The following is a 13,716-nucleotide window of genomic DNA, read 5'->3' as shown; positions in this document are numbered from 1 at the left end:
TGCGGTGGCCGGGGCTGGTGCCGGAGCAGTTTCTGTTCGCGGAAGCCAGGGCTGGCCACAAACAGAGGCTGCTACAGCAGCAGCCCCTGTCTGCGGGAGGTTCCTGGGGGACAGGGGCTGCAGCCAGAGCATACTCCCCGGCCCTCCTGAACTGCAGCAGCGCAAAGGGCGGGGGGGGGGGAAGGGGGCGGGAGAGAGAGAGCAGCACCACAGAGATGGAGATGGTGCTGGGGGGAAGGGAACCAGCTTTTAAGCTGGCTCCCCCCAGCACCGGCTCTTGCTTCCCCTCCCCTTTGCTACCTCTGATATATAGGTTGGGGGGGGGAGGGGAATACAAGAATTCTACTCAACTATTCTTTTACATCCCTATACATGACCCAGGAATAAAGTCTTTGATTTCATCAGATTGTGGAGAGGAAGGTCTTTCAGCGACAGCTTCAGAATTCCCACAGGAATAACAGTGGATATGCTGACACTGCAAAATCCATGAAGATCATGGAGTACAGCAGGGATGAGAACCAGTACTAGGAAAAGGAGAATGAGTTGCAGCAAGCTTATCCAAAGTCAAAGGAGTAGAGCCTCAAGTTCAGTACTGCCCCCAAAACCTGTCCCTTTTATGACCAGCTTGAAGCCCTACTGACTGGAAACCCTACCAATACCTCGGCAGACTTCAGACACCCCAAAAATCTCAGGGTAAAACTGCTAGTCCGCAGTCACAGTGCACTGGTCCTGCCAGTGGAAAATGTGTTACTGTAGCACACACAGATTCTCATTCCACTGGTTCATCACTGAATTTTTCCAGCCAAAAGCATTTAACTTTTGCCAGGACATTTTTAGGCAGAGCTGCCTTTGTTTCTTCCACCCCAGTAGGACATCTTCCCATGCCACTCTGGGAGGACCTCTCCAGGGATCACTGCTGAGAAAAGCTCACAAGATGACCCCAGGAGACTGCCAGAACTCCAAAGCAAGTTCCCTTCTGTACTTCTTTAGCATCCTCATGATTAATACATCCTCATGGCTCACACTGCCGGTAGTAAGTTCAGCAGTCTTTATAACATCTGAAGGCGTACTATTAAAAATTAAAAAAGGAGTACTGTAGTGATTGTGAACTGAGTTGTTTTTTTAAACAGCCTGGGGGAAAAAGTACAAAGCTGAAATGCTTATCTTCTGACCTGTCTTTCACCCCATACCCAACACTGGCTGTTTAATGGTGGCCTTAGCTGCAGTATCTTTAAACTACCTCCCTTTTACACCAGCTGACAGTCTCAGCATAATAAGGATGGAAAGGAAACTGACAGGGAAGACAGTCTCCAAACTGGTGCCAAGTGGTGAAACTGGAACACGTGAGACTGGTGAATGGAGGGAGCACATGTAACCTATACACCTTCTAAATGTGGTGTACTGTCCCATTTAATGGCACTGAAACCTCTTACAGAGAGAGAATACTGAGTCTGTGCTATAGCCTGGCTTTTAGCTCATGCACTAAGCTCCAGAGGTCCCAGGTTCGATTCCACTTGTCGACATTACAAGTGGGAGCTTGTCCACAATTTCAACTGGGATGTCTCTGAAGCTCGGGGTATGCTTCCTCAGGTCGAGGAAGTAGGTAATCCACACACCTGCTCAGTGTGGTGTACTGTCCCATCTCATAGCACTGAGAGAGAATAATGAGTCTGCTCTACAGCCCTAGCTAATAGCCAGCTGGTTTTTAGCTCATGCACTAAGCTCCAGAGCTCCCAGGTTTGATTCTGTCTGTTGGCGTTACCCATATAAATAAAGAAAAGACCAAGAGGGACATCAAGACACTTTGCAGCTGCTGAAACTGACTCAGCTGCTAGAGCACATTCTGGGTCAAAGCACCCAAAGACCAATGCCTCAGTAGCTACCACACAGCAAGGAAAAGCAACATTCCTCACGAAGGCCAAACACCCCCTCTCAGGACTCCAATCCTCCCAGTAGCATTATCCCTTTCACTTAACCCCACTGGACAGTAATGAAAACTGCACCAATTGTAACCTGTCATGCAATTGAGTGTGGACAGTGCCTTGTACTTTCTTTATCATAAGAAGCACCTCATATAATTCTACTTTGTGGAAACCCAGATTTTCTGTCTTAAAACAGAGAGAGATGGATTCTCTCAAAAGCAGTAGCCTGCCTTCCCCACCCCAAAAATAACTGACACACCAGCTAATTACTCATCTGCAAGAGGAGTCTTCAAGCTTCCCTTACCAACACAGAACTTGCCCTGACCCTTGTAATTAGTCTTCTCTCAGGTTACTCAAAGCAATAAATAGCCAGATTCATAGCAGCAATGTTGAGCTTTGAGGTTGCAAGAGTCTTGCAGAATTTAGTCCATAGCTATAGTCCAATACTGAACATCATATTCTGGGGGGTACTAGTTTACAACTAGGCCCTCAATCCTTACGCCTTAGCCTTCCCCTGAGTGAAACCTTAAGCAGATCTGAAATAACAATGACTAAGGCCCAATAGGTTTTTTTATAGAGATTTTTCAAGCAGCTTCTTGACCGATCAGTCTTGGGTTAACAGCAGACTTTTGATGGAACCTTCCGTTTCCTAAACATCATGAGAATTAACATACAGTGAAAATAGGGTTGCCAGGTGTCTGGTATTGACCCCGACAGTCCAGTATTTTCACCTCCTGTCCGGTAAAAAAATTCAGAAAATACCAGACACCTAAAATGTCCGATATTTTCTGATTTCTTCCCGGCCAGGAAGAGACAATCCTGGGTGCTTACCTGGTTCCGCAGAGGAGCTGTCTGGCCTGGAGCAGGAAGACAAGATGGCAGACGGCCACCAGCAGCCTGTGAGAGCCAAAAAGCCTCAAAAGAATTTCTTAAAGGGGCCACGCTGGGGAGTTTTTTACATTTTTTTAGCTCAACAACTTTGGCTTCTCCCCCCTTCCTCCTTTTTTTTTGAGGGGGAAGGAGTGTTTGGTATTTTTGGTTAAACTATCTGGGAACCGTAAGTGAAAACAAGAAGGAGCTGGGTGCACTTTAAAGTATTTATCACTGTTTCAAGAGACATACAGGAATTGTCTGGTTACCTGGCTAATATTTAACAAGATATAAGTAAACACAAAATTAGTATTAATTTCTAACAATACAGGTTTGCATTTCAAAGTTATAGCCTATGGAGTGTTTAATAGCCCTAATTGCCATTTACATATTTTTCCTAACAGGAAAACTCTGTGTCAGTTAGCCTGAAGAATACTTAACCCTTCCTGGCCATGTGTCATACTTGGCATAGGATTTGTTGCAACAGTGTTATCAACAATGATTTTTATGGTCCTACTGAAATCAGAGAACATCACACATGGCCATGAGATATGTAATACACAACATGCAACAACAGGAATACTTTCCTTTCCTCCATCTAACCCTGTGATGAGACATCTTCAGTCTTCCAAAGGCTCACCCCAGAGCCATCTTAGACTTGCTCAAATAATAGTCAAATCTTTTCATGCTTCTGTCCCAGTATTTGGGTGTTAACTTGTGAGCCAGAGAAGCAATAGGCTGGGGTACGGAAGAATCTCCATCAGTCTTGCAACCTCATTAATGCCAAAAGGCCAGTCCAGGAAAACTATCCTTGCTTTCCTCTTATCAGAGATTCCTGTATTTCTAAAGGTGCAAGCATAACAGACTTTTCTTAATCACCATTAATGTTAATAAATGGCCAACAGTGATCCACCAATACTATGTAACTATAGAAAAGTACTTCTTTTGGTTTATGTATCCAGAGGCAGGTGGGACTAAGGAAACAAAGTGGAGCTATGCATCCCATCTATCATTCCACCACAGTTAAGTTTTCAATAAATCCCTGTATTATTTTCTGCACATTGCCAGAGTGACAATCTTTGTTTAATTGCCTTGCACACATGGATGATGAGTGCACAGAATGCCAAACTGATTGTTTGCATACTAACTGCCATCTAAATTTTCAAGCTTCCAGATAGATCTTGCTGTCACTCACCACCCATCTCTTCACTGTCAGAGCAAATCTTACCCTAGTGCAGGGGTCTGCAACCTATGGCTCTCTAACCAAATCTGGCTCAGTATGGAACCAAACCTGGCTCTTTTGTCATTCCCAAAATACATGCAACTTTTTAAATTAAAATGAAAAATTAATTCAAAATTTAAAAATCATGTAATTACTTGTGTAGCTTGAAGGCATGTATGAACCTGAATTTGACCAGTTATGATGTAAACTTCAAAGAAACATGCAAAAAGATGCAGCAGCAAAAGCCCCATTAAATAAAGTTTGTGAGTACAATGTTTCATTTATGCTATTATTAATCATCATGTCAATTATCAATAATATTAAGTTGTATATAATCAGACATGCAAATGGGCATTCTTATACGGCTCTTTGTTGATGACTTGTTCTGAATTTTTATGTAGATTGGCTCTTTGGTTTGAAAAGGTTGCCGACTCCTGCCCTAGTATCTGTACGCTGCTGACCTTATCACACAACTCCAAGGGTATGTCTACACTACCCTCCTAGTTCGAACTAGGAGGGTAATGTAGGCATACCGCACTTGCAAATGAGGCCCGGGATTTGAATTTCCCGGGCTTCATTTGCATAAGCGGGGAGCCGCCATTTTTAAATCCCCGCTGGTTCGAACCACGTGCAGCGCGGCTACACGGGGCTCGAACTACGTAGCTCGGACTAGGATGCCTATTCCGAACTACCGGTACACCTCGAGGTACACCACGAGGTGTACCGGTAGTTCGGAATAGGCATCCTAGTCCGAACTACCTAGTTCGAGCCCCGTGTAGCCGCGCTGCACGGGGTTCGAACCAGCGGGGATTTAAAAATGGCGGCTCCCCGCTTATGCAAATGAAGCCCGGGAAATTCAAATCCCGGGCTTCATTTGCAAGTGCGGTATGCCTACATTACCCCGCTAGTTCGAACTAATGGGGTAGTGTAGACATACCCCAAGTTATGTGGTTCGTCCCTTTTGAAAAGTTGCTGCGAGTTGACTCACTCAATATAATCTCATCATCAGTATGGGCTTCAAACCACTGCTCCAGAATCAGCAGCTGATCAACTTCTCCGGGGATTTGTGTGGCACACATATTTTTGGCAGAGGTGGAAAAACAGCACAGAACACAGTAGATTATAGGAGGGACCAAAGGGATTTGTAGGAATTTGTCCAAGTTCCTGCAATGCCCTACAGAAGTGATGTATCAATGACAGCAGCACCACATACTTCAGCAAAAAACACCAACAAAATATTGCACCAGATGGGGAGAGGGGAAGGGGATAAAGGGAAGGGGAAAAGAGAAACAAGGGTCTATCCACAGTGACAAACAAGTTTTACCAATAAAACCTGATGCTATGAGGACACACTGCACTGGCAGAGGCAGCCAAATATAAATGCAGTCTAACAAAATAGTTATATTGGCAGTAGTATGCACACAGAATTTTGGAGTAGGCATAAGGGTTAGGTCTCAATTTGAACTCATGGCCATATGGTATAAAGGCTCAATCTCATTACCAATGCCAATCTATTACCCAGCTTCCATCAGTTTTAGGAATTTACATTTAGATAAATAATTAATGATTAATTATATCTAGAATCCAAAATGCCTAGCAGTCAAAGTTAATTATATTTGATACGTAAATACTGCTGTTGTATTGGCTGCCCGTAGGGACAGGTAGATTCAGTACATGCAAACTTGGAAGGGTTAGTGGCTTTTCATATGTGTTGTCAGTGCCAAATTCTATGCATAAATTGGTTTGACTTTGTGCAAGACGTCATTCTTGCAGAGATCTGACCTTCCGTCTATCATTCATTAAACTCACTAGTGGCATTGTATGCTTTTTAGCCAAGTCTCCAGCTGGACAAAACCACCCCAGTACACAATGTTCTCAAACGCTTCACTACCGCGCAAAGACTATGCATACCTTGACCCTACCCAGCACCACCCCATAGCTTCACAAGGATTGAGCCATGTCTGCAAACTTCGCTCCACCATGCCTAGTGCGATACTATCCAGGGTGGTCGGACTGACTGGCACAACAGTCCCCAGTAAGCTGTGAGTGCGTGATGTACTTGGAGGTTATAGCTTTTGCAGACATTGATTAAAGAGGGTTTGAGGTTCGCGAGAATAAGATAGGTGGCCCAATTCCCTTCCATATACATTAAAATTTACACTTTGGTTTACCATGGTGGCAGGCTTCCATGTCTGAATGAGTAACATTTTAGAAGTAAAGAACCTCCCTATGATATTTACTGAAAGATAGAAACAAACAATTTTTTACTACAACTGAATCAGAAGTTCCTGTAGAACTCGTGAACTTGTATGTATTTTTCAAGTCAACCTTCTGTCTCACAACTATTAGTGCCACTAAGGCCAACCCCATATTTTGCTTGACGGCACATATAGAAAAACCACGCTGGAGTAAATGGTAGTAGATGCATTTGATACACACATGAAAGCCAAGTCAAACCAAAATATAACTCAGGTATCATAGATTTCATATCTTCCCCTAGTCCCATCTCTTAATCACCATTTACTACATTTTGAAAGTGTGCCAGAAGTCTAAAAGACTTCCACTTACTACCCCACTAATGGTGATGAGTCACAAAGTTTCTGTCTGCTTTGGTTTTCAAGGCAGTTGATATTTGGGGCTGTATGAGGCCTTAATTCTAGCTATTACGCAAAAAAAAAAAAAAAAAAAAAGGTTATCACATGCAAAATCACTTGATCAAAGGCATTGTGCTAAAAGTTCCTGCTCCTCAAGCCTGCTTTGTTTCAAGCCAGCCATTCAATTTATTGCTGATGAGAGAACAAAGCAGAATTTCTTATCTGGCATCTCCCGGATCAATGCAGTACTCACCCTGGTGTGACAGGAGGCGGGATGACCAGTATTAGCTTAAACTGGACTTCATGGAGTGCTTCAGAGAGGTGAGTGAGCAAATGAATCAGCTCCCTGTAATGCAAACACATTGTTAGGCTACAAGCAATTGACCAGGCATGATATTCCCATGAGTAATTTTAAAAGCAAAACTAGAGGTAAAGACATACAACAGGCAGTATGCCTTCTCTGGGGGTTAGTGTAGCAGATGAAACATTCTAGGTAGATTTGTCAAGCCTCTCGTCTCTTCCAGTATCACTAAATATACAGCAGGGCTGGAGATACTCTTACACTGACAGTGGGTTAACATAGTGGAGCTCAGATTTTGCCACTTTTAATTTTAGTTTTAATTTTTTCCATTTTTGTATGTAAATTGCCTTAGCTGAAATGTAAAATTTGGCATTTCTCCTGGGACAGCTCCTCAGTCATTGGTGTGTGTAGGTGTATTAACTATATTCTCATAATCAGAATGGGTTATCCCTTAAGTTGGGGGGAGGGGCAGCGTTTCAAAGTCTGGGTCGCAGCTTGTAAGGGCAAGCTGCTAGCTGGTTTCGAGACAATTTGTTTACCTGCACCTCTGCGGATATAACGGATCACAGCTCCCGTTGACAGCAGATCACCGTTTCTGGCCAATGGGAGCTGCAGGAAGCAGGGTCCAGGTCCACACCTGTACTGCAGAGGTGCAGATAAACAAAGCGTCTCACAGCCAGCTAGTGGCTTGCTCTCATAATCTGTGACCCAGGGTTTTAAAACCTCTGTCTTAAGTTTCAGTTCAGTAAGAAGATAAGCCACGCACTAGAAACTCTGTTCTGAAACAGACTGCTGTTGAATAAATCCAGATTAGGTGGAGTAAGAGTGCAGGAGCAGAGGCTTTGGGTTACACTGGGTAGGAATGCAGAGGGTTTGGGTTACATGAAGTAGGGGTACAGGAGAAGGTGCAGAGGGATGGGGGAAGGGAGGGGCTAGGGTGCCAGAAACAGGCTCTGACTGGGAGGCTTACCTAAGTGGCTCCTGGACATGAGAAGCGGCTCCTAAGGTCACTCAGGCAGGCTCCCTGCCTGTCCAGCCCCCACATGCACCTCAGAGCAGCCAGCTGTAGGGGCCCTGTGCTGCTCTGAGTGCAGCAAGTGGAGGAGGCTTTGTGCACTGCCTGCCACAGCTCCCACTAGTAAGATACTGGCCAATGAGAGTTGTGAGATTGTGCAGGGGATGGTGCAGCATGCAAAGCCTCTTTCCCCCACACACCCTGCTCCTGGCTGGGTGCAGAAATGCACAGGGCCCTGCAGCCAGCCACTCTGAATGGCATGTGGGGGTGAGGTAGGCAGGAGCCTGGCCAAGGCTCCCGTTGGGCGGTGGGTCAGATCTGGCAGCTTGGCAGGCCAGATCCAACCTGCAGACCATATTTTGCCCAGACGTGAGTTACAGGGACTCACTGTCTCTGTACACGCAGCATTACTTGTATCGACTGCTGTCAATTTCACAGCAAGAGGCCATGAGAAGCCCAGGTGACTGAACCTTGCTCTTGAGCTGGGAACCTTGGATGTCTTCTCAATTTTGCAGTTTCAGCCATTCCCCCCTCCCTCCCACCCTGTAGGAAATGGGAAGGTGAGACATCCCCAGCGATTTCCCTTCAGCTACCCCTCCCAGCTGGAAAGGGGTTGTGGAGGGGGTGGCAGCCCACCAAGAGCCCAGGTCGTGTGTGGCATCCAGGCTCCCAGGTGGGAATTGCCAGCAGGGCTGAATGACTAGGCTCTCAGCTTCCCACACTGCCCCCTTAGGTTGGTGGAAGCGCTCCTGGTGAGGACACACACTGCTGACTCCAGGAGGGTCATGTGGACATGCACCACCACAGTAATTCGCAATATAGGTTGACTTAAGTTACTAATGTAGACATACCCTTAAATATCCTCTTTCTGAAAGTTGCCATCAGGAATATAATGAAGACTAATCAAATATAGAGGCACAACTGCTGTTTTGTAGCTACATTTCTTTTATTCTTCTGCTTCCTCACAAAGTACTGGATGCAAAAAAACAACAACAACAACAAAAAACCAACACCTTGGCTATACAGGGAGTGTCAAAGAATCTTCAAATATTTAAGTTCCACTGTAATGTTGTTAGTATTGGGTAATGATGATGGTTTACCAGTAAACTATATAGTGATAAAGTGTAGAAATTAAGTGTAGTGACTTTTAGCAGTTCAAGTGGAGTCCTTTATTACTTTCACTTCACAAATTAAATACTGTTCCACTGTGTGCATTCCTTCAGTCATCTGATTCATCAGAACAAAATCAACTTCACTATTTAGCCATAGGCAAGGTGGAAGCAGACAGATGAGCTGAATAGGGAATTTAAAGTCTCTGTAGTTACATCGCAAACCTATGTTGAACAAGCCAGAACAAAGAGCAAATTCTCAACCATACTACTATGCAAGAACACAGACTTCTAGCAACTCGGGTACAGATTTTTGTTTGTGAGTCAAATAATTATCACCAGACTCAAACCTATATTGCACTGGTGCAAGAAGTACTTTGAACAAGAAAAAGATCCTTACAGTTTGAAGGTTCACAAATGGGAAGCAGATCAATCAGCAACAGTCATCCTAAACTGTTCAGTCCACTTACTGGGTAACATTAGAACTGAAATCGTAGAAGCAGACTCATTTTGTGTCCTGAAGTCTGCTTCAGTTGTTTGATGGAAGGGGAGAAGAAGCTTCCCCCAGACCTGATTATTCCCTCAGAAATTTTCTTTTTAAGTCAGTCATCCTCTCTACAATTAAGATTTTAACATGGGCGCAGATTGGCTGCTATTCCACAGTTATCTACAGGATGAAAATCTGGTTGCTTTTTCAGCCATCACAGAGTTTGCCAATAACTCTGTGCACTCAGTTTTGGCAAAAGTGGCAAACTGGAGATGCATACTTCATTCCCAAAAGCCTACCACAAGTCTTCTGCAGCATCTCCACCCTTCTGGAGTTTATTTGAGACCTGGTTGCACTGAACTACCACTGAAACATTCTGCTTCTCTCTATCTGGCATATTCCTGCTCTCATCCCAAGGGAAACAGTAGACAGAAGTAATCATAAGTGCCAGTTTTCTTCATTTACTGTATTTACAGCCTCTGTTCCCATTCTGGAAGAGTAAGAACTGCCTTTTCCACCCCGTGGGTTTCTGCGTTCTGCATTTAGAGCACCATTATCCAGTCAAGTAAGTCATTGATTTAAATATAGCATAAAAGAGCTCCTACCACAAGCTGTAGGAACCCTTTCCATAAAAAGGAACGCAAGAGTGACAGTACCATAACATTTCCTTTCTTTACCCCAACACATCTTCACCACACAAGTCAGAAACTTCTACCTTGTATATTCCTACCAACCAAAACACCTCAATCTCCTGCACTTGCCTCATCCCCCTCAAACACCTGGTAAGACAACTGGGCTTTGCAGCATATAAGGGAGCTTACAGCTGACTAGTTTTAAATGAAATAAACTGGTGGAGTAGGGGAAATGGGGGGGACGATGCAAGCAAATGCACAAGTCAAAGGGCTCTCATGTAGGACCTCTTGCTGGCAGTTTTCAAAGGGGCTGCAGCTCTAGAACACCTGAAAACTGGTGCAGTGTGGTACTTGGAAGAGCTGATCCATCAGGTAAGTAAGACCAAGATCATTTACGGCTTTATAGGGAAAAATCAACACTTTGCCCCCCCCCCCCTTAAATTCTGGAGTTATGTGCTTTTAGTTTCCACTTCCACATGTACATAGAGGTGTAAACCCCTACAAAGTGCCTTGCAATAAAATCCAGACTTCAAACAGGAAAAGCACAAAACACCATGATCGGGTCTGGATTTGTAAGGGAAGGTCAAAGCCTCCAGGCCCAATACATGGAAAAAAAGAGTCTAAATCACTGCTGCAATTTGGTAGTCAGCATTTGGAACACTAACCAGAACCCTGAGTTATGAACTTAGGTTAAAAATGCTGGCCAAATACCTCCCTCAAAGTCCTCCCCCTCCCCCCATCATATAGCTCTCAACAAAAATTACATTAAGATGGAGCCAATTTGTGGCAATAATTTAAGGGCAAATATTGCAGGACTGTTGTAATTTTTTATTTGGGAAGAAATTCAGAATTAAGGTTATACTAAAATAAATCCAAATACGTCAAATTAAGAAAGGTAGTAAAGGCACCCAAACAAAATTAAGCCTGCTCTGGAGTGACAACTTGCAGTAAGCAAGTGATTATTTTGATTTACAATTGCAGATTAAAAAAACTGATAGTTAAAGCTCTGAATATGGAACAACAGTGATCAAAGTCTGACCTCCTGTCCTGCTAGGCACAGGCCATCAACCTTCCCCAAAGTCATTCCTAGAGTAGCTTTTAGAAAATCTTGATTAAAACTCATAATTTAGCTTCTTCATGTTCAAAGTTTTACCTGAACATTGATCCCCACAACATCATTGAACATTTATCATTTAACAACCCGTTAATCGCTTTTTAGAGAAGATTTATGGCAGGGAAGTGTTCCATGCACCCTCCTCAGCCTCTCCATCTACCCTTTCCACATTATAGATCATTGACAAAAGGCAGGATTAGAATTTAGTGCCCATGTCCCAACCCTATTTGGCTTCTCTATATGAGAATGTCAGATCGTCTCATGGACCCAAGTGACTTGGCTTGTTACAGCTTCACTGCACATATCAAAATTTCATACTTGGCTTATGGTGAGTCAGGGAGGAAAGTAACAGCAAGGGACCTGTAGCTTCATGTGCAAAAAACAGGATTTACAAACTAGCCCACGAACCTGACAAGCCATCTCTCTAGCTCGTGAGAGTTTTATGCTGAACAAGACGGAATTAATGATCAACGCTTAAAGACTTTTTAGGCACACTCCCATTTGTCAACTAAAATAGATGATTTAAATCAAACGCCACTCTCCCATCTTCTCCAAGCAGCAATAGCTGAATGTCCATTTACAGCATGTTATAAATTAAAACTATGTGTCCCAGTAGTGTTCTTTAGTGTCTTAAAACAATATTTTCCCACATTACTACTGACAATTTTGAAAGAAAAACTACTGTCTTGCATTTTAAAAGTTATAATGAGGTACAATATAGTGGGAACAGAATCAGTCTGTATGCAAAGACTTCATTAAATATTTATGATATATTTCACCATTGTCAAATTTTACTTCAGAGATTCCTCTACAGCTTTGGCAGTTTTAAGAATCTATCTTGAACCAATTAAGATCTACCATTTTCCTGCTCTTCCACAGCTTCCGTTATCCCGGGCATAATGAAGGTCAATTTTCTAAATATCCAGAGTTTCAAAATCTACACTTGTCCCCAATAAAATCTAAGTATCTCTCTACACACTTTGACATCTGAGATTTTTTTTTATTACTTCAGTTCATAATGACACTGACTTTAGAAAATGCAGTTTGTCTTAATGCGCCATATTTGCACTTCAGCATATTTGAAGCCTGCCCTGGGGCATGTTATCCTTCTTTATACTTATGTGATCCTTTGAAACTTGGCAAGTTTCTAACTTTAGCCTTTCTATAAGGTTGGTAGTCAGTATTCCCTGAAATTAATGACCTGTCTGGGAAATTGAACAGAATAAAGCTGTCTACTTAAGTAAGAAATTGTCCTTTCATTCCCTAGTTAATACCAGGAAACTGCAGTGAATTACGGCAAATCTTCGATTAATAATTATTCTTCCAAGATTCAACCTGAAGGATGGAACTGCCAGCACAGGTTTTTGTTCCTGTACTCCCACCAATAATTAATCAGATGCCTGAAGGTCATCTTCAGTAGGAAGCCAAACTCCTGCAGCACACTGTAAGAAAGGCATCTTTTATAGGCAACATCCATGGGCTAGTGGTGCCACCTATCAGCAAATGCTTGCCTGAATGACGGGAATAAACTATACATCTCTCTAGTAATGACACTGTCTACAACAAACAAACTAATCCAGGACCTTTGTGGGAAAGAACAGAATAAAAACATAGTGGTTTTTTTTAGGAATCAGATTAGTGAAAAAGAATCTGTCCAGTGACACTGCAAGCAACCCGAGGAGAGCCAGGGAAAAGAATGCTGCTCTTCCCTCTTAATAGACCTTACATTATTATCAATGAGTACTTCTGTGGAGATGAGTTCTTGAGTTGAGAAAAAAAAGGGGACCCTCAAAATAAGAAGGGAGAAGGAGGAAAAAAATTACCTGCCAATTGCAGTCCTGGAGTTAATGATGCCTATTGGGCTGGAAGTGTCCCATACTTAGCTTTTGATGTCAGTAGAGTGTTGAATATAAGGAAAGCTGGCATTATAATATGTTAACCAATTCAATTCTTTATTCAGTCCAAGACAGACGGTGTCAAATTTGCATATGAAGGTCAATACTGCACACTCTCTTTTAGTTGGCTTGTGAGATTTCTTTGTAGAAGATTGTTACTTTTAAGTCCATTAATGAGTACCCAGGCAGGTTAAAATGTTCCCCTACAGGTTTCTCTGTGTTACCTTATTATGTTTCTCAAGCTAAATGCTACTGGACGAGAAGCTTGTTGGCACTTCATTCTTCATGCCTACCAAGTAACTTTGGCTATTACTAAGTGACATAAAGAAAGATTGCAACTAGGAGTCATTCTTGATGGGAAGAAGTTACTTTGTCACAAAACCAGGTTTTCCTCCACATTCCCTATCTTACATGAAGCAAAAGAATCTAGTATTAGCTTGAAGATCTGTCAACTGCACTGTGGAATTCTGCAGAAAGGCTAAATGCAGCATAAAAATATCCCGCTCATTAAAAGAAACAGGTGCTTACTGTGTAAGAATCTGAAAAGAACAGGAG

At 43.0% G+C, this 13,716-nt stretch overlaps 1 protein-coding gene across 4 annotated transcripts in view; it reads right to left on the bottom strand.

The window, feature by feature from the left end:
* Positions 1–13,716, bottom strand: part of CHID1 (chitinase domain containing 1) — a 308,728-nt gene that overhangs the window by 257,992 nt on the left and 37,020 nt on the right. For all 4 annotated transcript variants that reach the window (XM_075928227.1, XM_075928228.1, XM_075928226.1 and 1 more), the window contains exon 8: positions 6,862–6,954. In XM_075928227.1, coding sequence (XP_075784342.1) covers positions 6,862–6,954 — 93 coding nt within the window. The remainder of the gene's footprint in view (positions 1–6,861; positions 6,955–13,716) is intronic.

Source organism: Pelodiscus sinensis, chromosome 4 (assembly GCF_049634645.1).
Source record: "Pelodiscus sinensis isolate JC-2024 chromosome 4, ASM4963464v1, whole genome shotgun sequence".
Classification (NCBI taxonomy): Eukaryota; Metazoa; Chordata; order Testudines; family Trionychidae; genus Pelodiscus; species Pelodiscus sinensis.
The sequence above is the reverse complement of the archived record's forward strand: the minus strand, read 5'-3'. Positions and strand labels throughout refer to the sequence as shown.